The sequence below is a fragment of the Falco peregrinus genome, chromosome 1 (genome assembly GCF_023634155.1).
Source record: "Falco peregrinus isolate bFalPer1 chromosome 1, bFalPer1.pri, whole genome shotgun sequence".
NCBI lineage: Eukaryota > Metazoa > Chordata > Aves > Falconiformes > Falconidae > Falco > Falco peregrinus.
Window position 1 is genome coordinate 85,518,895 of NC_073721.1, and position 27,138 is coordinate 85,546,032.

The 27,138-nt window shown below is 51.2% G+C and overlaps 1 protein-coding gene across 6 annotated transcripts; it reads right to left on the bottom strand.

The window, feature by feature from the left end:
• Positions 1 to 3,392: 3,392 nt before the first annotated feature.
• On the bottom strand, positions 3,393 to 26,043 carry TP53I11 (tumor protein p53 inducible protein 11). 6 transcript variants are annotated; one of them, XM_055796534.1, is made up of 8 exons: positions 25,934 to 26,043; positions 25,839 to 25,893; positions 8,003 to 8,200; positions 6,840 to 6,898; positions 6,251 to 6,299; positions 5,721 to 5,820; positions 4,786 to 4,887; positions 3,393 to 3,608 (listed from the first exon to the last, which is right to left on the bottom strand). In XM_055796534.1, the coding sequence occupies exons 3-8, from the start codon at positions 8,129 to 8,131 to the stop codon at positions 3,475 to 3,477; spliced, it is 573 nt and encodes a 190-aa protein (XP_055652509.1). In that variant the 5' UTR covers positions 8,132 to 8,200; positions 25,839 to 25,893; positions 25,934 to 26,043; the 3' UTR covers positions 3,393 to 3,474. The 6 variants fall into 6 exon arrangements, with proteins under 6 accessions (XP_055652509.1, XP_055652476.1, XP_055652484.1 ...); XM_055796501.1 differs by having other exon boundaries at positions 8,003 to 8,375; positions 25,934 to 26,041; XM_055796509.1 differs by having other exon boundaries at positions 8,003 to 8,375; positions 25,929 to 26,010.
• Between the last annotated feature and the right edge of the window lie 1,095 nt (positions 26,044 to 27,138).

Below are 27,138 nucleotides of genomic sequence, written 5' to 3' on the forward strand. Positions count from 1 at the left end.
AATAGTGGTTAGGCATAAATAAGGCGATGTAGGGAGTTATGTGAATGACAAGCTTTCTTCATCCTCAAACGCGAGGGCTCTATGAATGCAAGGGTTTGGGTCTACCTCTGGCAGAGCAAGGGGGTCAGCCTTAGTCCTGGCCTGTGCCTGCTCAGAGCACAACCTCTGGGGAACACAAGTCCTAACCCTGCACAACATTATACAAATGCAGGTAATTCATTGCAGTCTCCCTTGGGAGATGGTGTTGGTCCAAGAGCTTTCTCACAATTTAACAGATAAGGAAACTGAGGCCCATAAAGATGGAGTTTTTTTTCTTAGCAGCTCAGTAGCAGATCCTGAAGTGATGCTTCAGGCTTTTGATCCCACATTATATGCCCAACTGCCACTTGCACCTGTGATGCCAGCACTTCTGTCCTTAGGGATGCAGTTCTGTACAAATATTCCAGCATCCTCCTTCCTTTCCCCCATTCACAACAGAGTGAAGACAACCAGGCACAGCTGGTTTCTGGCAGCAGTGCAGATGCTCTGCCCAGGCTCCATCTTCAAGCCACCCTGAGAAACTCCCTCCTCGACCTCACCTGCTATTCAAATTCACTTCCTCACATGGACTTGGCCATGTTTCTCCTGCAGCACCTTGCTAATGAGAAGAGACCATGCCAGGGACCATCACCTTTTTGTAGCCATTGCCAAGCAAAGGCATCCATTTGCCCCTTCTCACTTAGTTGTAGAAGAGGTGTAGAGCCCCAGTCCACTTCCACACTTTCTACACGATCCATTTATAGCAAGAAGCATGAAAATAAAACTTCTTAATCTCTTCCCTTTCAGGACTAGATACCAAGTAGCATGAAATCTCTTACCACTGGTCACTCTCCCAGGCTTTGCTCTACACTGGAGCAGGAGACATTGACTGGCAAAACTAGAAGTGGCTCACTGCTTCAAGTTTTGCAGAGGCAGCTACCAAGCAGGGGACCAGCTGAATCTGACCTCACCTCATTTAAAGCTCCTTTGGAAAGCTGCAACTGCTTCCCCCCACCCCCCACCTGATTTAGCCATCAAGAAGTCTTTGGAGAACTGCTCTTACATAGCGCAGTAACTCATTTCTCTCACCTGCTGGATGACATGTCAAGGTACACTAGGTACGCTAATCAGCGGCCACCTACAGACCCAGAGTCATAACTAAGTTCCTAGGACCTGTGGCCAACACAGATGGGAAGACAGTATTAAGATGACCTTCCACTTCCGTCTTCTGCGAGATTGCTTTTGCTGAGGTCAGTTTTACTTGTCTTTCCTAGAAACATCATTTCCCACCCCCCAAAACCAACAAGTCAGTGTATACATTCATGTGACCCCCAAAACACAAAGAATCAAGCTTCACGTACCTATACCCACAACTACAGCCAAAGTACTGGACTGAAGCCATTGCAGCTGCCTGTGCAGGTGGTGTGCAGGGTGAGAGCAACAGCCACAGCATGCCATGCTCCAGCTCCCACACACAGCTTATTTGTGGTAATAAGACCACGGTCGGTCTGCTGAACTTGATCATTCCCTGCTTCACAGGGAAAAGGTTTCCCTCTTAAAGCCCAATTCTTCTACCTGACCAGGAAGGCTCCTCTTAAATACAAGTTTTAGTTGCTCACTATCATATTTTGGAAGTGTTGAAAGTAGCTTGGCAGGCATGTGTTGTTGGGAGGCTCCAGAATTTAGCCTGCTTCTGGGATGTTGCCTCTCCATTTGATTTACTTTTTAGGAAAAAATTTTAATATATATATAGTTGTGATGTTTCCTGGTTCAACTATTTCCAATATTCTTACCTGACAGACATTTTGCATGGCCAGTAGGTACAATGCACACAGTGTCCCAAGTTTATACAGCTGCTTCTAAATGCCAAAAGCACTAACACAACATACAGTAACTACCTGCTACCTTCTTCTAACTCTACTAAGATATTAAACAGCAATAGTCGTAGATCCCAGTCTCACCAGTAGCTCAAGGGCTGTTGTTCACACAAGCACTTTTGTTTGCACAGGCATCTTTCTACTGGGATTTTGGAACGTCAGCTCTATTCCAGGTCATGCTTTGATCCAGTCAACAGGAGTGCATGAGTAAGAATTCCATATCCTGTACACAGACCTTCTGGCTTTAGTCCCATAGAGAACAAAAAATGCCACCTCCAGCTGTGGACATGGATAATCTGCAAGGAAAGCACTAGGAAGTAGGGCAGCCAATGCTGTTAAGCCCAGGAGGTGTTGGAGAAACTGGCCAGTGAGTACTAAAGCACATTTAGTCTGTTGTTGAGTGAACTAGAGAAGGCATAGATGCCTTTGCGCACCCTGCTCCTTGCTGTTCTTCATCCCAATTAGGTATTTTAGTACTACAGACTTTGGTCCTCTCTTCATAAGGTCAGAAGAGATGTGATGCCTGCACATTAGCAGAGCTGGAACACCACCTCCCACAGCTGTGGGCTCATCTCTAGAGGCTGCTTACTGACCCAAGCAGCTGTACTGATGCTCACTCTGCTCTTAATAGTGCTAACCACAACAGCACTCCAGCCCCTGCTTAACTAAAGCATCAGATGCTACCTCATGCCCACCACTGCTACTACTATCAGTGAAGCTGCAGCTGCAGGAAGTGTTCTGGGGTGAAGGGGACAGGACCCCAACGTAAAAAACTCCACAAAACATCTCAGGCAAGAGGATGTCTTTGTGCTCAATGGGCTATCTCCGATAGCTTCATTCACTTCTCTCAGACTGTAGTTCAAGCTGCTCTGCTGTTCCCAGTGCTGTCCCTGCAAAGGGAACAAGAAAAGGGTCTCCCTCCCCTCTTCTTTTGCTCTATCTCCTGCCAAGCTTTGCACAGCACCAGTGCAAAAAAGACAAACAGGGTGGCACCTCTGGCAGTGAGGAAAGAAGAGCTGGCTGCAAAGCACTGAACTTGACCTAGCCCTGTCCAGCTCCCTGCTACCTGGGCAGTCAGTACTTACTAAAAGGGGAATGGGCTGTACGCAGGGGCATACTCCACCAGGCAGGTGCAAGCTTACCACGGGGAATAGCAGAGTCCTTCGTTGGTTGTCTTACCGCCCTGTCTCCTCAGGGATTTGGTTTCAATGTGCTGGTCTTATTTTGTGCTTTGTTCCAGTGGGTTCAGAGTCCGTGATCCTATAGGCCAGTTTCCCCTGGGAAACCAGCTCTTTTCCCTGAGCCTGCCAGGCTCACACACCTCCCTGAACCATCCTCTTGCTGCTCCTCACCTCCCACAGAGGGACTGGGGGTCCCACCTGACACCGCTCCCTGCCCCATTTCACCTGGCAATGCCATCAGCACTGGGTTACACACTGATTCATGCCGGTAAGTGGAAAAGAAGGAAACCACTTTAGAAACAAAAGGGACTAACAAAAAAAAAAAAGTTATAATTATAATGCAAATTTACCGACACAAACCCCCCCTCCCACCCTTCCCATGACAAAAAGTCCAGGAATTAGACTTTCTTGGGACGGCGTCCAACTTGGTAATAATAATAAATGCTGATGAGGATGAAGAGGGCTCGGCTGACCAGGAGGAGCATGGCACCTGTGGCTATCCGGCTATTCTCAACCAGGGAGACAGTGGTAACTGGAGGAAAAGGAGGGAGACAAGGCAGAGGTTGGTGATGAAAAAAACAAACGGAGACAAACAGCAGAAAGCTGTTTCCTACTGCCCTCTAACGCAGCCTCTTAGCAAGACCAGAAGCTTTCAGCGCAGCCTCACAGGCACAGTGAACCCATAGCAGAGGCTTCAGTAGCTTCATTTCACCGTGCCCAAGTCAGCCAGGGGTGCACGTTCTCCAGAGTTCTCACAGAAACCTTGTTTTCAAGGCAGCCTCACATTGAAGCAGCCACAGCCTGAAACGGTCACTTGAGCAGATGTGAGTTTCTGTGCGCTCGGGTGTTGATTGTGGAAGCTGCAGGTCCCCGAGTTTGCTTTGTGGCTTGACCACTTCAGGGCTAATAAGCATTTTTCAGTTTTAGGAGCATCTACAAAATGTGCATAGTCCATACACACTACTTCTTTTCTGAGCATCTCTTTTTTGGCTGCCCATACCTAAACCAGCTATCTTATAACACAGTTAGTGAGCTACCAATGTACACATATGAGAACGCCTTCATCATTAAACATAGATAAGCTCCCTAGAAAAAAGCCAAACTGTTACTTTCCGTTTTGGGTAAGACTGAGCATCCCCCTCTTTCGTACAGGTTGCTGCAGTCTTTTCTTGTTTGTCCCAGCATCTAGGGAGCCCACTCCAGGAGATGACCTATGCTGTCTATGAAGACCAGCATGTTTTTAGGGAGAAGTATAAATGAGGAAGATGTTTCCTCTGAAACCGGGCACCTTTCAGTGAGCAGCCCAAGGCTGCAGCTACTCTATGGGAAAGGAAAAGGCAGAGCAACTGGCAGGGGCCAGGTCACCTCTGCCAGTCCTGCAGAGCAAAGGAGACATCTCCAGCACAAGCGAGGCACAGCACAGGAACAGCTGGGGATCGGGTGCCCCACGGCTGTGCCAGACAGGCAGCAGAGGCAGTGCCTTTCCATCAGCTGAGTCCACTGCAATTCCCAGGGCCTCACCCCGCAAACCCCTCAGCCCAGAGCTTACCCCATCGGACCCAAAGGCACTGCTCCTGTTTTGCATTTGCTCATGCCCGTTGTCCTGCCTGCTTCCACTTCTCCCACTGCCCCGCCCCGTGGGGGTACACAGCATGCACCCCCATCCTTTGCATCCTCCTCCTCCCTACTGGATGGCTGCACCTACTCACCCAGGAACTGCACGGTGAAGTAGCACGCCTCCATCAGCAAGGTCCAGCGGATGATGACTTTTTCAGCCGTGTAAAGGGCATTCCACATGATGAGTGAGATACCTGCGGAGGGCCAGCAGAAAGCCTGAGGGCCAGTGTGGATCCCCGGGAAGGGGCAGCCCACCCGCCTGCTCCCAGGTGAACCATTCTGGCCTCCCGTGGGAGGATGGAGGGAAGCAGTTCTGCAGGCAGCTTCGTTCCCGTCGGCTGCCGCATTTCCAGCGATCCCCGCGAGGTGCTGCTGCAGGCTGCGGGAAGGAGCCGGGGCATCCAATCATAGAATCATTTAGGTTGGAAGAGACCTTTTAAGATCATCAAGTTCAGCATCCCCCCCATTCAACAGCCTGCCCTCAGCCTCCCCTCAGCAAAAAAAACCCCATAGCTCGCAAGCACCTGCCGGCCCTTTGATGCTGGGCACCTCGCAGGGTGCTAGCCCCAAAGAGGAACCTGGATGGGCACCCAGAAGGCGCAGTCCCTGCAGCCTGGGAGCACGGCAGCTGCACCACAGGGTGCAAAGCTACACAAACCCCGTGCAATTCCTCTGCTCATTTTCTTTTCCAGGCCATTTCTCTAAGCTCCCCTCAACTTCTTGTCCTTTTGTCCCCTGGCTTTTGGGCCCCTCCTGAGATGCCACTGCTTGCCCCTTCTCTCCTCCCACTCACTCCCACGAGGTTCTGGCCCCAGCCCACCTCCCAGCCCAGCTACAACCTCCCTTTGCTGGGGCACTTGGAATACTCTCCCAGGTATTTAGAGCACGCATAGCCCTTCTTACCTTACCTGCAGCAAGCCTGAGCCATCGCTAGGAAAAAGCAGCAGAAGCTGAGCTTTTCAAAATACCCCTAAAACAATTTCTTTGCTAACAGCAGATGCCCCAGGTACAGCGGCACAGCACTCACTGAGGAGGGCTCCTCCATAGAGCCGGATGGGAGTCTTGCTGCTGCTCACCGATTCCTCATCAAAGATGGCATCGTAGAGCTGGTCAGGGAAAGTGAGGGCCTGGCAGAGGCAAGGGAAGAGACTCAGCAGCCTGCACTGGCCAGAGCCATCAAAACAAGCCTGCTCAGGCAGCAGCGCTCCGACATCATGCTTTTATGGGATTGGAGCTGCTGGCCAGGAAATTGGAAATTACGGAGGCGCAAGAAGTATCAGCATGTCAGCTACTGGCTTCACGGCCGTCTTCTGTGGCCAAGGCTGCGGTGCCGTGTGTGGTTTATGACCCTGCTAATGAAAACAGACTCTGGCGATGGGAACAAACTGCCAAGGACACTGCTGGCAAAGCCCATTACAGAGACACAGTGAGGGCAAAGACCTCATAAGAGAAAGCGGCGGCAGGTGCTAGGAGGGGGATAAGTGCCGGGGAGCCATGCTGGGGCACCCCTTCAGCAGCCGGGAGCTGGCGGTGCCCAGGACCACGTCCCTCACTTACCATGATGGCGACCCCAGAAAACATGATGGCGGAAACCAGCTGCCAGACCCTGCATGAGAGGGAAGACAGAGGACCTGGCATGAGCATGGGGGCAATCCCATCACTCACACTTCACAAAGCATTACTGGCTGTTTGCTCAGTCATCAGCCTTCATCCTTCCCATTCGCACAACCGAGGCAGCCAGAAGCCTCTCGCGGGAGGACTCAAGTCCCCACACCTCCCTAGCTCCAGCCTCAGCACGCAGACCGGCCTCGCTGGCGAGACAGAGCCGAAACCCCCCTCACCCAAGGGGAGGAGGGAAGTGACACTGCCAAGTGGACAGCACAGAGGGGGTTCCCCCCACAGGACTCACCACCCTGTCACACATGAGACCAGAAGCTCCTTCAGCCCCGTGGTTTCCAACACCTGCTGTGGGACAAGAGCTTGAGGGTCTCAGGCTGATGGGGGAAGAAAGCAGAGCTGGTCTGGTCCCACAGCAGGCAGCAATGCTGGCACAGCAGTAGAGCTGGTCTCAACAGCCAGAGCTGGCAGGGATGATGCGACCGAGGCCCCTCAGATGACCTAGCTCCAGGGTGGCCCAATATCTTACCTGAGCCCCAGTGGTTCCCGGACAGCAAACTTGATTTCATTTCCCAGTACCTGGCTAATCTGAAATTCAAACAAAAGACACAAGATGACTGAGCAGACCCTTCCCCAACCTTTAGGCAGTACTTGCCAGCCCAAAACCACACACCTAACCCCGTATGGGAGCTTATCTCTAAGAGGGCTGGAATGAGGGCGAGGACAAGGGATCCATCTGTGACCCTGTGGTCCGATCACTTGCTGAAGGCTGTCCTGATTTCCATCAGGAGCTGCAGCCTCTACTGCTCCCTTACTGGGATCAGCCACCTGCAGCGTGGGGCAGGGTCAACATTAACTCTTGTCTTCTCTTACCTATATAAGTAGGGAACTACCTCCTCCCACACACCACCTGCACATCACATCCCAATGGAGCACAGGCATCAACAGAGCCCTTGGGGTGTCACAGCATCCCTCTGGCTCTGGCATTCGCACTGCCCAGAGCAATACCCAGCCGTGACCACCTCAAGCCACACAGACAAGAAGGCTACACAGACCAGCAACATGGAAAGGTACTGGGGGAGCGCTTTTAGGTGCTGAGAGCTCTTGGAGAGCTCTGTGCTGCTCCCCACATGCAAGTAAGAGCTGGGCAGTGCCCTGCCAGCAAGTTTTCCAGGGCACGTCTGGGACAGGGCTCCTGTGGGACTCACACGTGTCCTCCAGCTCTGGTATTTCACTGAAACAGGTTTGTTTGCAATTCAAACCCCTTCCGAGAGGTACTGCTTAAATTGCTGCTCCAATGTCCAGGCCACTGGCTGGTGGGCATTGGTGGCATCATGGTCCTATGACACCAGCTCTAAGCTAGCTCACTGGTGTCTTGGCTATACAATTTCAGGAACGGATTAAAGCAGCTTGAGGGCAGAGCTCACCCCATTACCACAGAAAGCCATTCCTGTGCACTTAGCAGGTGGCATGGCCCATTGCTGCTCGAAGGCAGCACTGCTTGTCCCACCACAGCTTCCACCCTGCCCTTTACAGGAGCCCCATGGAGCTGGGAGACCTGTTTTTGCCGAAGAAGTTGCAGAGGTTAGATGCTAAAAAGAGAAGACAGAAGACACACCACCTCAGTTTCCCAGGGAGAAGGTCTCCTTCCCATCATTACTGCAGGCAGGCTTCCCTCTCCCCTGACCTTACCTTTGAGCGATGGACTTCACCATCATCGTCCTCCCCGCCAACACCCAGGATCTTGCGTGTCTTCAGCCTGCTCACCAGGTCAGTCTGGCTGTGCTTCTTCATCAGCGGTGGGGGCTGCTTTGCCGCCATGGTGGTGGCTCCCCACAACCAAGCCCTCACTGGCGAGGTGGCACAAAGCAGGCACAGGAAGTGGCTCCACTGTCACATGCAATGTCACAAGGTTCAAGAAAAAAAGAAAACCAATGACTGTCACAAAATCTTCCTGTTAGGCCAGCAGACAGCTCCTCATCATCCCAGGGCAAGGAGCCCTGATAGCGGGGCTGGCCCTGGCTACAGGTGGCTCATCTCAGGGTGATCCTGCCGTCATTGGCATCTGCCAAGGGGGGGAAGGGGAAAAAAAAAAAAAAATCAGAGCAGTGTGGCTTTAGCATGGGCATTTAGCTATAAATGCTTTTGACCTACAAACCATAATCTAGCCTATTTCAGCATGAAATACCCAACAGTACCTCTTTGCCATTTCCCAGATTAGGGCAATTACAGTCATTGAGTGATGCTTTGCCTTTTGCCTTTCTCCACGCCATACATCACACCCTTCAGCTGCCATTTCAGGCCAAATACCGCAAAAGTCTCAGGTATTTATTTGTGTTCCCCCACCAGAAGCTGCAGCCCCCAAGCTGTGCCAAACATACCTGCCCTTGAAAACAAGGAGCCAGAGACTTTCCTTAAGGATACGTTGTTTTCTGGGAAGTGGAAGCTGATAGCAAATAGAAACTACAGATACTATCTGGGATAAGAAAGAACAAGACAAAGATAACTGATAGAAGCTATAGTGGAAAAGATAACTTCTGCCTTGGCATGGTAGTATAAAGGTAGGAGTGTAAAGAGTCCCACGAAATCATCCTACATCACCCTGCAACCATAAAACCCTGCAAACCCTCAGTTAGGAAAGCCTTTTCCTCCAATTTGTCTTCGTTTCATCTTGGTTCAGCTGAACACAAACATGTTTTTTCAATTTGCCACTTCGCCCTCCCAGATAGCCACCAACAAACCCCTGCTGGCACTAGGCACAGCTAACCTGGCCCAAGCAAGCGCAGGCACCAGCAGTCCATTGCCCCAGCTGAGCCCTCCCACGGCTGCCCCAGGAGGAGACGACTCACAGTCACATCTAAAGACTTCACGAGTCTTCAGGGAGTAATGAAATGAGGTGCCGGTTATTTTGGCATGGTGCATGCAAGTGCTGTCCCACTGCTTTGTGAGGGATTTCCCTCTTGCAGGAAAACCCTTCCCTGTGGTTGTCCAGGCACGAGTGGACAGTCATGCCTGTGAGTGCCCAACATAACCCTTTCTGTAAGGCAAAGCTCAGAGGTCTTGCTGGGGCAGCGCAAAGGCTGAGTCCTGTGCTAAAGGGTTTAATAAGACCCTTTCGGCAGACCACAGGCAAAATTCTTTTCAGGGAGCCAGTTCAGCTACTCACAGCTTTGCAGGTGCTTCTTTTGGACTGCAGTGGGGTTGTTTCGGTTGTGTTTTTTTGCTCTTATTCCACTGACTAAGCCCAGAGGCAGCACAGACCCAGATAGATCTGCCAGGTCTAGAAATATTTGCAAACTGGGACAACAGAAAACAACCACTCAGGGAGGAAGGTGGAAGCTGTATACTCATGCCTACACTCAAGCACATGGCAAGCAGCTCAAAAGGTGGCTGCTAGTAGAGAAGTTTGGAAGATTTACCATGTCTGGAGTTTGCTGATCCAAATTGTCACAGTAATTTGTGTGTACTCCAGTCTAAATAATCTGCACACAAAATCCACCTCAAAGCCAGAGTGATGTGTCAAAATAAAAGCTTGACCTCTTTTTAATTCATTACAGTTTCTTCAGTGCTTTCTGCTCCTGGCAGATCCAGACTCACAAGGTTGGATGCTGAGTGGTTTCCCATCAGAACAGCACTGCTGCTAAAACCAGAGAAGACCTGTTGCTGTGGTATTTTTAGCCCTATCTTAGCCCAAGCTATCCAGCCCAATTCTGAAGCAACACCCCTCCGCTGAATGCTCCTCTCTCTCATGGTGAGCCTCAGGACCACTCTGAGGCCATCCCACATCCCTCATCTGGCCCAACACAGCTCCTGGGACACAGGGAGGACAGTCCCAAGCAAAGGGCTGGTGCTTGGTGCCCCAGGTATGCCGCGCCATCAGGAGGACCCTCACACCCCTGTAAAGGCACTGGGTACCTATTCAGCAGCTCCCCCTCCCCTGCATGCTTTCGTGGGGAGCAAAGCAAAGTCCACAAAGACTTGTCAGCTGAGGCAAAAGTGTGGCAGAGGGTTTGAGCAACAGCATTCTACTGGTCCTGTGCCACCAAAGCCCTCTCCAGGGTTGAGAGGCCTGAGGCTTGCTGGCCTTGACAGGACTTGCAGTACTGATCCTGCTGGCCACACCAGCCTGGCACCTCTGGATGCTTCTTGGTTTCTTGCCAGGGAAAGCCTGCTGCCCATGCCTCCTGCTCTATCCTCACAGTCTGAAGAGGCAGAGGAAGGGAAGATGGGATGGGGGAAAAAAAGACACCCCCACCTCCCCCCCCCCAACATCTTCATATCTAGAGTATCTCTCCTGAGGGCAAGAAGCAAAGGAAGGTAATGGGGGGTTGAGGGAAGGACGCTGTGACTCACCAATGAAGACAGCAATGAACGGCTCTGATTAGAGTTAGTTTTGCAACTCTGACCACAGGCCAAAAGATCAAAATTTGCCTTCATCACTCAACTTGCCAGTTGCTTTCAGGGCAGGAGTTAGTGGAAAATTATTCACATCACCGTTAGCACTGCTATCCCATTAAATATTTCCACTAATTTGTGGTAAACCACTGGCCAAGAGACAGGACAACACAGGCCAGATACAAATGCTAATGAAACAATCAGAAAGGCCATTCTGGTACATAAAACCATACTGCTACCATGCTACACACAGCTACGGCATGGCCCTGCAGCCAGTCCTATGTCTCACAACCCACATCTTCCAGAGAAAGAGCCAACCTAATGAATACTGAATATTAATGAATGAGCTAATGAATGCATTAGCACTAATTCAACTGCATTCAGATAGAAGATGAGGATTTAGAAATGTTATACTTACATTAATGTATCCTGACACAATGACAATTTAGAGGATGTTTTTTATTAGCCTGTGCATTTTCAAAGGGAAACCTCCACCTCCTCCTCCTGCAATTCTTTCCTCCTTAATCCTTTTTCTAAGCATCTCAGGGGCTGCGCAGATCAGTCGCCATAAACAGGCAATTCCCACTCCCTGCCACAGCTCTCAGTGATGGGCAGTGCCTATGTGCAGTTGAAAGAGGGGTTTTTTTCCTCCAAAATCCCTTTTCTTCACAGACTCCTTTCAGTATGTGTTCCTCGCTCAGCTGTTCAGCATACTGCACTCAATTTTGATAGCTACTGCTTAGTGGTGCAAAGAAACCTCACTGGTGCCATGCTAATGATAGCTCAATCTCCCCACCTCCACAGCTCTTCCCCCAGCATCTCCGTTTCCCTCCCAGCGTCTGGAGAGCAGAGGAGCTCTGCAGCGCAGGAGAGAGGAGACTCAACCGTACACGCAATGCTGCTGCTGCAGCAGCCAGAGCTGCGCACCCATCAGGGGAGGCACACGGTACTGCGAGGGGGAACCAGACCTCATTCCTGCAAGCACCTGAAGTTGGCTGCCTACAGCTTCGGCAAGCCACTGCCAAGCAGCTGATGGGTGGTATCCTGCCCACCTGCAAGGACACTGCTCCCCAGGGGCCCTAGGGACAGGGCTGACGCCTACTGCTAAGCGGGATGTTGTTTCAGTGGCACTACCATCCATGGTGCAGCCTTTTACCTGACAAAACAGTGCTGCTCGAATTAAAGGAGTGGTACTACAGTACCTCTCACTCCAAGAGTTTGATGGCACTTCCAATTTGCAAACAGAGGAAAAGAAAATGAACTGGTTTCAAGGCAGGATAAGGAGTGAAAGGTTTCTATGTCTAAGCTGGCCACACGTTTGTTCAGCTCTTACCATGTGCAGGCCAGGGAGAGGACCCTTGCTATCCTGTTATAGATTTCCTAAGTCAATATGCCTGGGACAACATCTTGAGCCCACCTTGATTTGTTATGCCTGAATTAACCAAGAAGGTGCAGCAGATGTATGCCCTTTGTAACAGCCTAACAAGGCACCTGCCATGCCTAAGCATCTTTCATGGACAACAGGTTGAGAACCACTAGTAAGTATGAAGCAGCAGCACTATCCCTTTACAATATTAGAGTTCCCCAGGAGCATCCTGGCAAAGCTCAGGGGAGTTCTCCAGTGCTGCAGCAACACAAAGGTGTCCATACATGAAAAGAGCACCCAGAGCAGCAGCTGCACCATACTCTGCTCTCACACCCAGACTGCTGCCCACAGCATTTATTTCTCTTGTGTGGGCCCAGAAGCCATAATGCAACTGTCCATCCAGCTCTTCTGCTGTTTCTCCAGACTCTGGTGGTCCTGCCTCTTTTCTGGTAAGGACAGTGCCAGGTCCATAGCAACTGCTTTAGATGACCCCATACCTACAGTATGAGACAGTGAGAAAGACTGAGCTCAAACACACAGGCAGGGCTACAAGAGGCAGTGGATGCACAGGTCAGCACAGTCATACAAGAGCAAGATCAGCCAGAAAGGGAAAGGTAACCCTCCACATATAATTTTCAAGCAGACAGCCATGTCTTCCCTCTTCTTGTCCACAAGGCTCATTAACAAACTATCTCAGTGTCTCACAGCCTCACCTTACTGTAGCCCTGCACCTTCAGGACAGATGATATCCCCACTTTGAAAGTACAAGTAGATTAAGGACAGGACAGGATCCACAGACGTACTAAGTACCTTGGCACTTACAAACATTAGGCTGTTGCCCAGTCAAGTAGGATTTAAGACTCCCCCCTGCCCCCGAAGGCTCAGTCCGCTCACTTTTACATGCATAAATTTTCTTGGTAACCAACCTCAGATACTTCAAGACTCTGAAATCCCAAGGGATGGGGCAAATCCCCTGTGTCTATCTGAACACCACACCTGAGAGCCACCAAGCATCTTTGTGTGTCTTATCCAAACAGTCTGATAAAAGTTTCCCTAGGAAGCCCACGGTGGAGGAGATCCCAAGCCAGAACTCCCCATGTAACTACCAAGGCACAGCTACATTCATGCTGTATTTCAACAACTGCACATCCCAAACCCACAGTGATTGAATCAGTTCCCTGCCTAGATTTCTATCAAGAGCAGATATTTAGATGATTAGGACCCTCTCTGCCACCAGCCAGCCGTGACAGTCCATCACTATCCCCATCTCACAGTGGATGTCTTCCATGTCAGCTGCAGCACACAGCTTTGCACACTCTGGGCTAGCAACGCATTTAAAACCAATAATGGAATAATTTGCATTTTTTTCTGGGAAGAATATAGGGCTACCCATGCCTTGCACAAGGAGTGTTAAGTTCTCTACCCTAAAGAAGAGAAACTCTCCCAAAGCAGTTTCTGCAGGTCAGAAATCCTCAGACACCTGCAGGGAATGAAACTTGATCAAGCCAAAAATAACCTGATGCTCAGGCAGTAAAAAGAATTAGCACTCAGCCACCACAGCAGCATAATGCAACTGCTGCTCCCACTCAGTCCAGCACAGTCTGTACACCTAAGCAACAGGGATACTTCAAATTTCTCACCTGTAACAAGCCAGGTACATAGGACTCCCTTCCCACATAAATACCAGCCCTTTCAGCACAAAAGGCTCTTTGCAACACCAGCAGGACACATCTCTTGCCAGAGGTTCATCCCCAACTCTGCCCCAGCCCTGATGCTTCCTTAAGCAGCTCTAACAGGCACAGGGACACTGCATCCCCCCTAGGGAAAATGTACAAACCTAAACAGTAGGTCTCCTGCTCCTACACATGATGAAAACACAAAGCAAAATCTTTAGGTCAAAGGGTATCTTCGATGAGTGCCTCCAAGATCCTCTTACAGACAAAACCCAAACGACCCGTGATGCACAAAAAGTCACCTCGGGCACGTCCAAAGTTCACCCTGCGGGTTAGATGTGCCCCACGGCCACACGCGCTCCAACAGTGTTTGTGGGTGGTGCAGTGCTGCCCACGGCCACAGAACCTGTACCTACAGCAATCACCAAAGCAATCGATAGAGCCAGCATCGCCACTCAGCAGGGGACAATGAGCCTCTGCAGCCTGCCAGGGAGGTAAGAGTTAATTTGTGCTGCTTAGTCTGTTACCACAGCAGGCAGAAAAGGACATCCAAAGCTTGCACAGCCTCTCCTAAGCATCCTGAACTCTCCCCTCTGCCTGTGTTAGGGCTGCATCCCTGGGCATGCTCAGCCCCTGCACCCTCCTGCCCACTGCTCTCCTGCAGCCCTGGCTCTCCAGCTTCTGCTTGAAAGCTCCCCAAGGCCATAAAAATCACCCTGCCCCAAGAAGCACTGGTATTGGGGGCCAAGCTATAGCATCTGGGAGGTATGGCCCAGCTCAAGGATTTTATTGCCCAGAGGTTTCAAATTTCCTTCTTCAGAGACCACAGTCAAGTTTCTTTCCATGTCACAGGATGAGTTACATTGCAATCAAAACTCACAAAATGCTTGTTTTCCCCAGAATAAGATAAAAAAACCCTGTTGCTCTACTAGTTTCTCAACGGGGAGCTGTGATTAAACACAGCAACCACATTGCTGCCAGCCTGCTAACCATCACCTGCAACAACGCACCAACCCCTCCATGGTGAGCCAGGGCACCCAGGCTTCACCTCAGGGGAGCAATGCTTGTTTGCCCCTTGCAGCAGCTCGTAGGGCAGCTTGTGACACACTGAACATGCTCAGTTCCCAACATGGGGGACAAACAGACTTCATGTTCTGTCCATCATACACATGCACGCTCATCCCCCAGTACAAGCTTGGCCACACTACCCTGTTTTCTCCAGCAGCCCATCCTTTGCTGCCAAGGAGTGTTTTGGCTGCAGATAAATCTGCTGCTTCAGTGGCTCCCATCTGTATTATTTACATAAGAGTCCATCCCCTTCATCATCATCCTCCCTGCTGCCGAGGCTCTCAGCCTGGCTGGCCACTGCAATCCATCACCTCAGAGCTGCCCTTGCTCTCCCTGATACCTCCAGCAACTGCATCCCAGCTCCACTCTGCAGCCACCACCCAGCCCCTCATAGTCACCATGGATGGCCGCCACCAAGCGGTTCAGTTTCCCACGGAGCTGGGAGGATGAAGAGAGAGGGAAATAAGATGTATTGGGATTGGGTGCTGTTTTTCTTTAAGGGCATTAAAAAAGAACTCCTCTTTGATTTCCCAGCTGTCTTAGACAGGTGTTTGTGGGAGAGAGTCCCAGAAGCTTAGCGGTCCATCTGTCCTGCAGATTATTTCAACAGAGATGCATTAAAAGGAAAAATAAAACCCATATGCACACACACACAAAACCACCAAAAAACAAGTAAATCAACCCTTGCTACTGGAAAAGAGCAGCCTTAAAAAGCCAGGAGAGCCCTTCAACCAAACAACGTAATACAGGTCAGTTTTACAGAAAATCTGATGCAACTCTGTATTTCATCTCTGCCTTACACCTGAGACACGGCACAGGCTCAAAGCAACTCTATGGAAAGTAGCCGTGGGACCAAACACAGGGTGCTTACCCATGACACCGCTGAATACTGGAGCATCACAGTAAAACAGGGCTTCTTGGCACTTCTTCCCTAGACCATCTCAAACCTCCCCAGATTTTCTTTCCACTCTGCCCCCAAGCACCTGACACTTTCCTTTCACAAACCCTCCAGGAAGCCGATGACCTTTGTGGCCAGCAATCCTCCACCTCTGTCCCTTTCCAGAACTCAAAAGAAAATTGTAAGAAATTACAGTCTGGAAGGTTCAGCCCCCTCAGCCACACGCAAGCACACCCCTCTGTACACTGTCACTGAGATGGTGATTTCAAAGCCATTCTTGACAGATTCCCTTGCAAAAGAAGATGAACTACACGTCCAGCAACATTATTTCTCTATATGCAGTCCAGAAACTTATCCAGCATAACACAACTACTGCTATTTATAAACTACGATGTCTACAACCATGAAACAGAAGATGAAGTGGGCTGTGCACCCCAAAACCAGGTTCCCAACCTGTTTCATGCAGGGATTTGCAGCCCCAGCCTGAGAACAGCTGCTCAGGACACCCTGACACCATCAGAAGGTTTTCTTCCATTTTTGTAGAAAACAAAGAGTTCCTCTTCTCCCACAGCCTGTCATGATACCACCAGATGTGCAGTCTACGCACACACAAAGCGGGGGGTGGGGGGTGGGTGGGGTGGGGAAGGGCAGACGAATAAATTTGCATTAAGCAGGGAGATTGCCTTTTGGTCTAGCCAGGATATTTCCTGAGTCCCAGGCACGTAGGCACTCACAGGATTCACACCTCTCATTGTGCAAGCAGTAAAGTTTGCTTCTACGACACAGAAATCCTGTAAATCAGGCCTGATATGAAATGGCCCAAGTGACCATCAGTCAACAGCTGACTTGTCACCAACCCTATGTTATAGGCTATTTCCCATATCCAATGGTTATATCTCCATCCTGTAAAAGCATATTATTTATAGAAATATATATAATTAATAATACAAAGTATATTAATAGATCAAGTATATACTATATATATATATATATATATTTAAAAGATAGTTTGATTTGTGTGGAGTTGCTTAGGGTCCTGCTCCACAGTGATGATCTCTTTACACTGGTTAGTAAAGACAAACCAGGCTGTCAGACCAGAGAGTTTTGGCATTCACCTATATTTCAGTCTCAGGGGAGAGAGGAGCCACAGGGAGCAGCCTGTCCCATACTCTCTGCTGGGAGATGTCAGGAAGAGCCTTGGTTCCTGCTTCTAGGTTAACCATTTACTGCCCTAGAAACCAGTACTACCTTTCACAGAATCATAGGATTGTTTGGGTCTTTGGGTCAGAAGGGACCTTAAAGATTATCTAGTTCCAACACCACCCCACCCCCCGCCCCTCCACCACGGGCAGGGACACCTTCCACTAGACCAGGTTGCTCAAAGCCCCATCCAGCCTGGCCTGGAACACCGCCAGGGATGGGGCATCCACAGCTTCTCTGGGCAGCCTGTTCCAGTACCTCAGCACCCTCACAGTCAGGAATTTCCTCCTTATATCTAATCTAAATCTACCCTTTTTCAGCTTAAAGCCATTCCCCCTTGTCCTATTGCTACATGCCCTTGTAAAACATCCTTCTCCAGCTTTCTTGTCGACCCCTTTAGATACTGGAAAGCTGCTGTAAGGTCTCCCTGAGGGCCCTTCTCTTCTCCAGGCTGAAGAATCCCAACTCTCTCAGCCTGTCTTCACAGGAGAGGGGATCCAGCCCTCTGGCTAACTTCACAGCCCTCCTCTGGACCCACTCCAACAGGTCTGTGTCCTCCTCATACTGGGGGCTCCAGAGATTAATTACAGCTCTCCCATCTCTCATCCCTGCACTACCAGCCTACAGACCACTCGGACCCATCACTGCCACTTGGGAACACATCCTCACATCCTCCCAAAAGATTTTGCCAATATTAAGCCCTGCTCATTTGCATGCAGTTACAGCTCCAGGTTTATCACTCCCTTATGGCTCCTAAGACTTGAAATAAGCACAGACATGCAGACAGGCTCTGGAAGTTGCTTAGCAAAAACACGATGGAGAAGGCCTCCCAACAACACACATACTACAACTACTTGGTAGCTTATCCCCAAGTGGCAAAAATCTCTGACACCTTAGTGGTTTCTATAGCAACAGGTTAATGCTATGAATGTTAGATGCAAAATTCCCCGTGCTGGGCAAACAGAAGCTAGGAGGACAGATTTAGAAGAGGGAAACTTCTAAATAGCTGCTGACAGGGCTAGCACAGGCTCTGCTAATTCACAAGGGGGCGGCGAAACAATGTAAAAGAAATTCCTAGCAACCAGCTAGTGGGGCAACTTGTGGTCCATGGAGACATGTCTAGGGAGCACCAGCCCCCAGCATCCCCCAGAACAAGGAGGAGCCACAAATATCTCTCTCTCCTGAAACCCAGCTGTTTTCAGGAACAGAATTACAGTCCAGCATACAGGGTAGGAAGCCTGAAATTAGAGTATAGGTTTGGTAGTGCTGCTGCCCCTCCATGCAACCAAGAAAGAGTCATTTAACCTCTCAGACCTCAGTTTTCCCAGTTGTCTTTGAAAATTAAACCTACTGCCCAAGTTCCCTTGGCTCATGCTCAGCAGGTATAACATTTCAGAGGTCACTGCCCAGGCACCACACCCCACCAGTGCCAGCTGCCTGCTTGTGATACAGCATGCTGCTGAGGAAGGCTACGGACTCCTGTGCAGCACTCTGTTCATTACACATGAAGTGTCAGCGGCAGAAATGCCCTTCCGAGACTGAGTAACAACCAGCTTAGCATGACATCAATTTTTTCCTGTCTTCATTCCTTGCTGGCAGGAGAAAGCACTGTGGAAACCTTGGGGTAAACCTCACATCAATACTGCTTTCACATACACCAGAAGCTCTCAGAAGATCCTCCTGGTCAGATTAAACCCATGTGTAAAACCAAAGCAGCCACAGATCAGTGCGGTGCTGTGCAGGGCAGGAAGGCAGAGGGGAGCCCACTGCACTACCACAAAGTGATCACTCTTGCCAGTGTGGTTGTCAAGTCAAACAGTCCTGAAGAACCCACAGGCTTTCCCCACAAATGCCACCCTCGCTCCCCTGGGAGCTCACACCAACCTGACTTTGCTTTTATTTGCTGCTGAGTCGGGGGAAAACACTCTGCATGCACGCGTGTGTGTGCACACATTTGTTTATGCATGAGCTGTCAACCCCTGAATTATGCACAGATCAACAAGGCTCTTTGAATTCCCCCACTGTGAAGTGCGTGACATTTAATCTCAGCTTTCCTTTTGGATTTCATAATGTGCATTATCAGCAATGGGTATTCAGCACACAAGTACCCTTTAGAAAGCTTTCATCAGAAAAGGGAAATAATAAAAAGACGACTGAAAAAGACAATGCCTCTGATGTGCCAGAGGTTCTCCAGCTTCCGCAAGAGACCAGTGTATGTGTACTGTGAGGATCATACACAGTCTGTCCCCAGCCCAGATAAAAGCATTTCACAGGTGGAGAGAGTGGGGTTTGGAAGCATCAAATATAACATGATCCTGTCGCTCTCCTCACTCCCTCTTTTTGGCTCTGTGGGAAATAGGCAGGCTGAGCCATCCCCCAGAGGTGTCTATTTTGGGACAGGATGCATCATCTGCAATGGCTTACCTCTTTCCACAGACCACAGGAGGAACCTACGAGATGAGTGAGACTAGGTTTTTGATTGCTTTTATATGGACAGACAAGATATTCTTGATCCTTGCAGTCAGTTTTTCACTACCCAATCCTAGGCAAACACCACATCACTTTTGTCCATGTCACAGGATGGAGTCACACTTTGGGATTTTAAAAAAACTAGACAACAACCTGCAAGGAAAGGGGTTCCCTTCTCTTCTGCTGGGCACGGAGAAGCTACGTCCTAAGTAGCTCTTATCAGTCACAGCTAAAGAGAATGCACATCAGCCTAAGGAACTAAAGCAAGATTTCTCTTTTTATAGTAGAGGGGAGACAAAGGGGTGGATGCCAGCGTGCGACATCAATAGCCTTGGTGACAGGGGATATCTGAGTAAAACCAAGAGGTCCCACAGTCGAGGAGCTCTTTTCCCATCTCACCTGGCACATGTGAGAGAAGTCTTAGGAAAGAAAGGATAATGGTAGTACTGACTACTCCTTCTCTCTACCTTCGTTTGCCTCCTCTACTCAGGAACAAGGAGGCAATGGGGACATCCAGGAAGCCAAATGCTAGTGGCACCAGCACTGACAAATCAGGATTTCAAGTAACCACGGAAAACGCAGTTGCCAGATGTCCCATCTCTACTATCAAGGGTTGTTTAAGCATCTTCTTTTGTTTCTACAATTTTAAGTCTCAGATATTTGGATACAACAAGCTTCAGTAACATCAGCATCACTTAACAGCAGCATGTGTGTACACACACACACACAGTGCTTCGCTGCTGTGTGTGTACATACACACACATCTCTATCAGCAAGGACACATAACAGCCTCCTGCTTAGAAGAGCTCATGACATAGAAGCGTCAGGTTTTAGTCAACACTTTCCCCATTACTTTACCTGTAATGTCATTCCCATGCAGCAGTGACTCCGGTGGAGGTTGCAGCCTGATCTTTTCTCCCCCATGTTCTTTGCAAGTGCCAAAGACAGGCACTTGGTTTGGATGGTGATGTGGTGCAGGGAATAAATTGGCTGTAGGAGATAAGCTCAACTGCTTTATCATTCCACCATCCATCAACCCTCAATGCATCCTACTTGTCCAGATATTTAAACAGTGGACATTTGACACAGTTCATGGAAGGGACTTGTTGAACTCATGATGTACAGTATCTGGGTTTTTGCCAACAGACAAGGCAAGAACACATTCATACACCCCGATGAGCAAATGGTTGCACTGGGCAGGGCAATGGGGGACAAGGGTGGGAAGATGCACTATAGGTGCCTGCCTATAGCAGGTGCAGAAGCACACCAGATCTGTGGCCAGCACTTACAGAGTCTCCATCAGCAATGCTGGCACTGAAGACTGCTAAATTTTACTCTCACTTACCAATGAAAACAACCTCAGACGGTCTAAATTCTTCAACCCTGTTTGGTGTAGCCTTTGACTCCTGGCAGACTTTCCACTTTCTGTGAAGCAATCTTTGGGCGCTCTATTGCTATTAATCAGCTTCTACAGTAACTTTTCTATGTAGGCCACAGAGAAAACTTTGGTGAAAAGCCAGTACCACCCAGCTCCTCTGGACTCAGTATTATACTTCTTGAGTTTCCCTCTCCCCTCGGCAAGGATGCAGCTTGCATTTCTACCTCCTTGGAATACACTGAGCATTCACAATGAATGACATACCAGGCAGCTAAAATCAAATGTCCAACAGAAGGATTCAGAAGGACTTCAACCTATGGATCTTCAAGACACCTTGTTTCCTAAGAGAATAGCCTGCTTCCTGGAACTCCTTTACTGCTGCCAATATGACCACCCATTTCCACAACATCCTCCTTCCTTAGGGCTCCATAGAGCATGGCAGAGTGCCTGCACTCAGGCTGTGCCCATGCCATTGCCCATGTATCCCTCACAGCTTTGCAGCAACACGGTACAGGGGACCAGCAAGGCTACTGCCTAGAGGGGTGTATGCCCTGCACAGCCAGGCAGGGTGAGACAGCCAGGAAAACTGAATTAAAGGCACCTTCTTGGCTGTAAGGAAGATGAATTAGGAAGAACAGCATGCACAGGCTGACCTTGGGAAACTGCCTGCTCTTTGTCACAGTCATTTGCATCTACAGCAGGCCAAGCTGTGAGCCCAAAAAGAGACTGCAGTGCCCAGCAAGGGCTGGAGTGATTTTAGGGCTGAGCAGTGGGATCCCTGAAATAACCTTTGTCAGCTGGAAAAGTCTTTCCGTGACCACAAACAACTGGATACCTGAGGTTTGCGTTTCACTCATAAGATGGCACTACTACAAAAGAGCACTTCTGCTGCCATCATGGGTTACTGAATGAATGCGTGCTCAGACAAAAACACCAGCTGAGTCACCCACAGAGTTTCCTGGTTGTGGGTTTTCTCTGTAGGTCTCTGGTTTGGCTGCTGACATGGCCTCAAACTGTTTACTTTCTCAACCCAGGCAGGGTAAGGCTAAAAACAAGAGAGCTGCAAGCCTTTGTGTGCTGCTCTGCCTGCACCTGCATTCCTCCTGCCCCTCTGCCAACCGGCAGTTGAAGTGCTGCCTGATTTTAATAAGAAAAGGACTGGTTTCCCTCCTGAACTCAGTGGCAGGCAGCTGCAAAGGGGACTACACACTAATCTCCCTAGAAAACACAGAATCCCTCCAGACAAATAATTAGGTTGCCGCTGGCCAGTATTATCTGACACTCCTTTGTGCGCATCTCCCACTACATCAACTCATACTGCTAATATCACTCCCCAGGAGACTGGACTACTGAATCACTGTTGATTTGTTTCTAACTGCTTTTCTCCACATGCTCTCCTTGGAGCCTTTCACTTAAATTATCCCAATCCAATCCCTGACACACACTTCTAGGAAGCTCTGCAACAACAGAGCCAGATACCAGTCCCTATGCTCAGGCTTCTGATTTTGGCCCCATAGGTTCAAGAAGTGAGCATACAGTTTCTGACGACCATCAGCAGCAGAAGCCTCTCACCTTTAGCACTAAACCTAGTGACTACTGTTTTGATCATTTCTCTGTTTTGGCAGATCTCTCCTCCCTCCTCCCCACAGCCACAGTGGCGGTCAGGATAAATCTGGGCTAGAGCTTTCTTACAGACTGTGGCTTTGGACATCCTTTGGGTCTTTGACTTTCCCCTGCAAGATGAGCTGGGTAAGGGTCCAGCCAAGGTCTGGTATAAATGAGTCCGGGACAGTCTAGGCAAGGATTTCCCCATCAAAACTAATGCACAAATGTGCTCAGTAAGTTCCTGTTTTGCATACAGAGGGACAGAAAGAAGCATACAGATTTAGCTAACAGAACACATACACACACCAGGATGAAGGCGAGAAATGTACCTACACTGCGAAACCCAGAGCAAAAGTTTGCCGCCGGGGTTTTATCAGAGCCCTGGGAGGCAGGGCCATAGGGCTCGCAGGCACTTCTGCGTGGCGGGTCATCCGGCAAGATCCTGCGCATCTCCCAGGCTCATTTTCTCCATCTGTTATCCAGGGGCAGCCACACTACACCAGCACCACAGATGGGCACTGAAACACACTGAGATACATTAACCCTGGCAGATGACACAGAGCTTCACAAACAGAAGGAAACCCAAGACAGCCAGAGTAATTTATCATTTTCCTTCATGTTGAAGCATCAGAATGTCTTTGCTCATAGCTGGATTTGTCTTTGCAAACATCTTTTTAGCATCCTGAGCAAGAAATCTTCAAACATGCAGTGAACTTGTGCTAGCCTGCGATCTCCAGGACAGAACCAAACCTGTATCTTCCAAGGGAAGGCAGGAAGCAATGTGAATGGGGAACACCTTGTCACTTCTTAAGTGTTGGTTTTCCTGGTCTGGAGAAAGTCTCGATGCATTTGGGGGCCAGCAATGGGTCTTTTCCTCCCAGGACTTGTTTTCACGTTCCTACATCAAAAATACAAAACCCAGAATACCTCTTTCTATAAATAATGTCCCAATAGTGCCAAGGTCATCAAGCTGTACCCCCTGGCGCCAGGCCAGAAGCAGAACATAAACAATCTCCACATCCTTCTGGTGTACGTGTGCTTCTTTTGCCTGTGCCAGGGGAAGGCTTGAAACCAAAAACGTAGCACCAGGAAGACAGGCACCCCCACTTCACGGTGCCATTGGCCTCTTCTCATTTTTGCCAGCCCAGAAGAGCCTCCAGCTCCAGCCAGGTCAATGTGCAGCCTCCTGGCCAGCCCTGTGGCAAGGCAGCCCATCATGCCTGAAGCAGGGCTGTAACAGTACTTAACAGTTATTGTTTGAAATTTGGGTACTTATTGGATGAGGACCAAGCACACACGTAGCAAGGAACATTTCATGATCCAAACAGCTCAACGTGATGCTTGTAATCAGTATGTGGAACCATCCCGACGAGCCCCTACTATTAAACACTTTGACGTTCAGAGAGCTGCAGAACAAGCGAACACCAGCTGCAGACATACTCTGGGCATTTTGCACACTTCAGCACTCACTGCTCATTGAGAACAATAGAAAAACATTTCTCTCTGGATCAGGCCCCAGCCTCTAAGCTGCTCCAAATGGACAGAAAACCTCAGGGCAGAGCATCTCTGTGGTTTATTCTCCCACAGATCAATGGCCACCCCAAGCCCTGCCTTGATGTGGGTCTCTGGAGATGCTCTTGTGCTCACATCACTCCAAAATAAATCCTCACTACAGTCCCACAAACAGAAGAAATCAATTTCCCATGAGACTGTACAGCAGACATCACCTTTTCAGCCTCCTGGTTGGGACAAACCACCTACCCAGAGAACTCTCTTGACTTTGCTCTACACAGCAGACAGAGAACAAAAAAACACGGACGCATTCTAAAGCAACCAAGTCTCACTCTTTCCAGCTGCCATCAGCACCCAGCCCATCTCTACTAAGGGCGCTCCTGGCTCATGGTGTCCCTTGCAAATGGCTGTACACATATCAGGTGTATTTATGCAACGTAGCCAAGATATGGTTAGGGCTACTTGAGATGCCCAGGCACCTTCATGCTGACTCTTAGGATCTTGTTTATTTTTGGTTTTCACCAAAACCTTTCTAAGAAGTCCTCCCAGGGGGACTCCCTGCATGAAGCATAATTATTATTTATTTGTTTAAAAAACACTTTCCTCTTCCATAGGCCCTGAGCATCATTATTCAGCAGGCTCTGCTTTAGTGCAAACAGAGTTACTGAGCAAGTTATTTATGCCAAGTCCAGAACAGCCGGTGTTCTTGCATACTCTAGTTTCTCATGGCTCAGCTGTACTGGTGGTAGCCCTAATGTCAACAAGGCTTTCGCTGCTGCTGGCATTTGTAACTCCTCCTCTGCAGACAGAGGAGATTGATTAAATGGTACTTGTTTAATCACTTGCAGCTCGGGCTTTGCTGGCCCTGTCTCTCAGGCAGCTGCAAGAGAGACAGGGACATTGGTCAGGTAAGGGAAAGGCATGGTGGACTCCAACTCCAGGCAGTGCTGGGGCTGGGTAAGGAACAGTCACTGAGTAAGGTGCTGCTTCTTCCTCAGCCTAGTTTGCTCAGTCAGAGCTGTACTCACCTGGAAAGCCTAGACAAAGCAGTGCACCTGCTCAGCTGGGACAACTGACATCAGCGGACATCTAAGCATGCAGGGATGCGTGACTGCCTAGGCAGGGTATGCAGAGCCTGTTACAAGCTGCCGCACCTCTCCTTCTCTCTCTGTGATGGCAGGGGCTCTGTCCCATCCCCTGGCTCCCTCCTCCAACGCAGCACTCTCATCCCATGCCCAGCCTAACCACCTCCCTGTCCCCCATGGCCAAGCCCTCCCTGCAGCCAGAGCTCCTCAGCACACCTTCAGGGCTGCATCCCATGGGAATGCAGCCATGCCAGCCTCCCTTGTTCCAACCCCAGGCACTGCTTAGCCATGAAGCCTGACCTCCCGGCGCACGCAATGGTCAGGACACAGCCTCCCCTTTCAGACACCTGAGGCACACATTGAGGGACCGCGGTCCTCCTGCGGCTCTTCCCGACCAAGCAGAAAAGGATGGGCACTTTCAGGAAAGAAGCGACACGGGACCCCAGCCCTTGACTGGAGGAAGAGCCTGAAGAAAGCTCTCGCCATCCCAGCCCAGGGACCCGCCTGCACATCACCTCGCATGGCGACACGGCTACTGTGCCGTCCCGTGTCGTCCCCCGCCCCGCCCCCGCCTCCAGGTAACCTGCCACTCTCCCACCAGGATGCTCCACCACCTCCTCTTCCACCCATCCCTCCCGGACGGGACGGAGACGCTCCCACGGCAGCCGTGCGCAGCCAGCACAGGGGCTGCCCCCTCCCCTGCCGCCCCTGCCCGTCCGTCCGTCCGCCCGCCCCCCACCCGCGCTGACGCCGGGGAGCCCCCCCCGAGGGGACGCCCGGGGGGCCGGCGGCCGCAACGGGCTCCCGCGAAGCGCAGCCCGGCCCGGGTCCCGGCGGGGAAAGCGGCGGCGCGGCGGGAGGGACGCGCACGGTACTCACCGCCCTAGCGCACGTCCCGCCGGCGCCGGGGGCGGGTCCCGAGGGCTCGGCGAGGCTGCCCCATCGGCACAGCACGGCACGGCACGGCACGGCACGGCACGGCACGGCACGGCACGGCACGGCACGGCACGGCTCTCCGGGGGGGCGGCGGGGCCGGCCGGCCGGCGCCGCGCAGCCCTCAGCGGCCAGACTGAGCCCGGCCCCCGCGCCGCGCCGCCTTTACCGCGCCCGCCCGGGCCGGCCCACCGCGGGCGGGGCCCGCCGCCGCCACCGCCACCGCCACCGCCCGCCCGACGGGGCGGCCCCAGCCCCGGCTCCGCGGCAGCGCGCCGGCCGGGCGCCTCGGGGAGCGGCGGCCGCCCACCCGCCGGCCGGGGCGCTGCGGGGACCCTGCGCGGGGTCCCTGTGCGCCACGCGCGGGCGCCCCGCGGTTTATACGCAGCTGCCGCGTGGGCCGCGCGTGGCCGCGGCTCGGCGCGTGAGAACAAAGAGGGCGGCCGGGGCCCGGCTCCTGGCAGCGGCGGGGGGGCGGGGGCAGCCGCGGAGATGAAGCGGTGACGGGGAGCAACGGCCCTTTGGGGAGCTGCGGGGGGCTCCGGCGGCGGGGGCCGGGCGGCGGGGCGAAGCGGGGGGGCGGCGGCCAGGCTGCCCCACTCCCGCTCTGCAGCACGGCTGGGGCCGCGGCCGTGGGCGCTCTGGCGTGGGCGCGTCGTTTCGAGGGCTGTAGTCAAACTCCCTGTAAAAGGCAGAAAAGAATAAACGTGGGCGCGGGGGAACACGCGTATTTTTTGCAAGTGAGTTGGTGCAGGGGAAGGGCCTGGCCCCGCTGCTGCACAGAGAGCTGCCAGGACCAGCTCCCCCCAGTCTCTGCCAGAGCCTGCCAGGAGCGGGGCTCGCATCCCTCGGTCCCTCTGGAGGGATGCTCGGAGGGAAGAATGGGCGTACTGGCATCTTAATGTTGCCATTAGCTCAGACTCTCAGATGAGGCTGGAATGAAAGAGTGTGACAACGTGGTAGATGGCAAACATCAAGGGGCGATCAGGACGTGGAGGGGTGGCAGCGGAGCAGGGGGCTGCTCCATCCTGATGCCACTCCTTGGTTTTCCAAGTGAGGTTTCTGGTATGTTTGTTTGACCCAGCTCATTTCACTGACCCGGTTCGGAGGTTGGGGGCAAGGGACAGGGAGAGAGAAGCAAAGACAGGTGGGATGGGGTGGGAACCTTTGAACTCGCTTTAACCCCATGGACAAACCCTAATGGGGAACGGCATCCTGAAACTTCCAGTGGCATGAGGTCACTGGA

What these genes read in the sequence shown, in the direction of transcription:
- TP53I11 (XM_055796534.1), bottom strand. Translation starts at nt 8,131, where the DNA reads ATGGCGGCAAAGCAGCCCCCACCGCTGATGAAGAAGCACAGCCAGACT. An exon ending in CTATGGAGGAGCCCTCCTCA is followed by an intron (nt 4,888 to 5,720) that starts GTGAGTGCTGTG and finishes GGCCCTCCGCAG; the next exon opens with GTATCTCACTCATCATGTGG. An exon ending in CTTCACCGTGCAGTTCCTGG is followed by an intron (nt 3,609 to 4,785) that starts GTGAGTAGGTGC and finishes CTTTTCCTCCAG; the next exon opens with TTACCACTGTCTCCCTGGTT.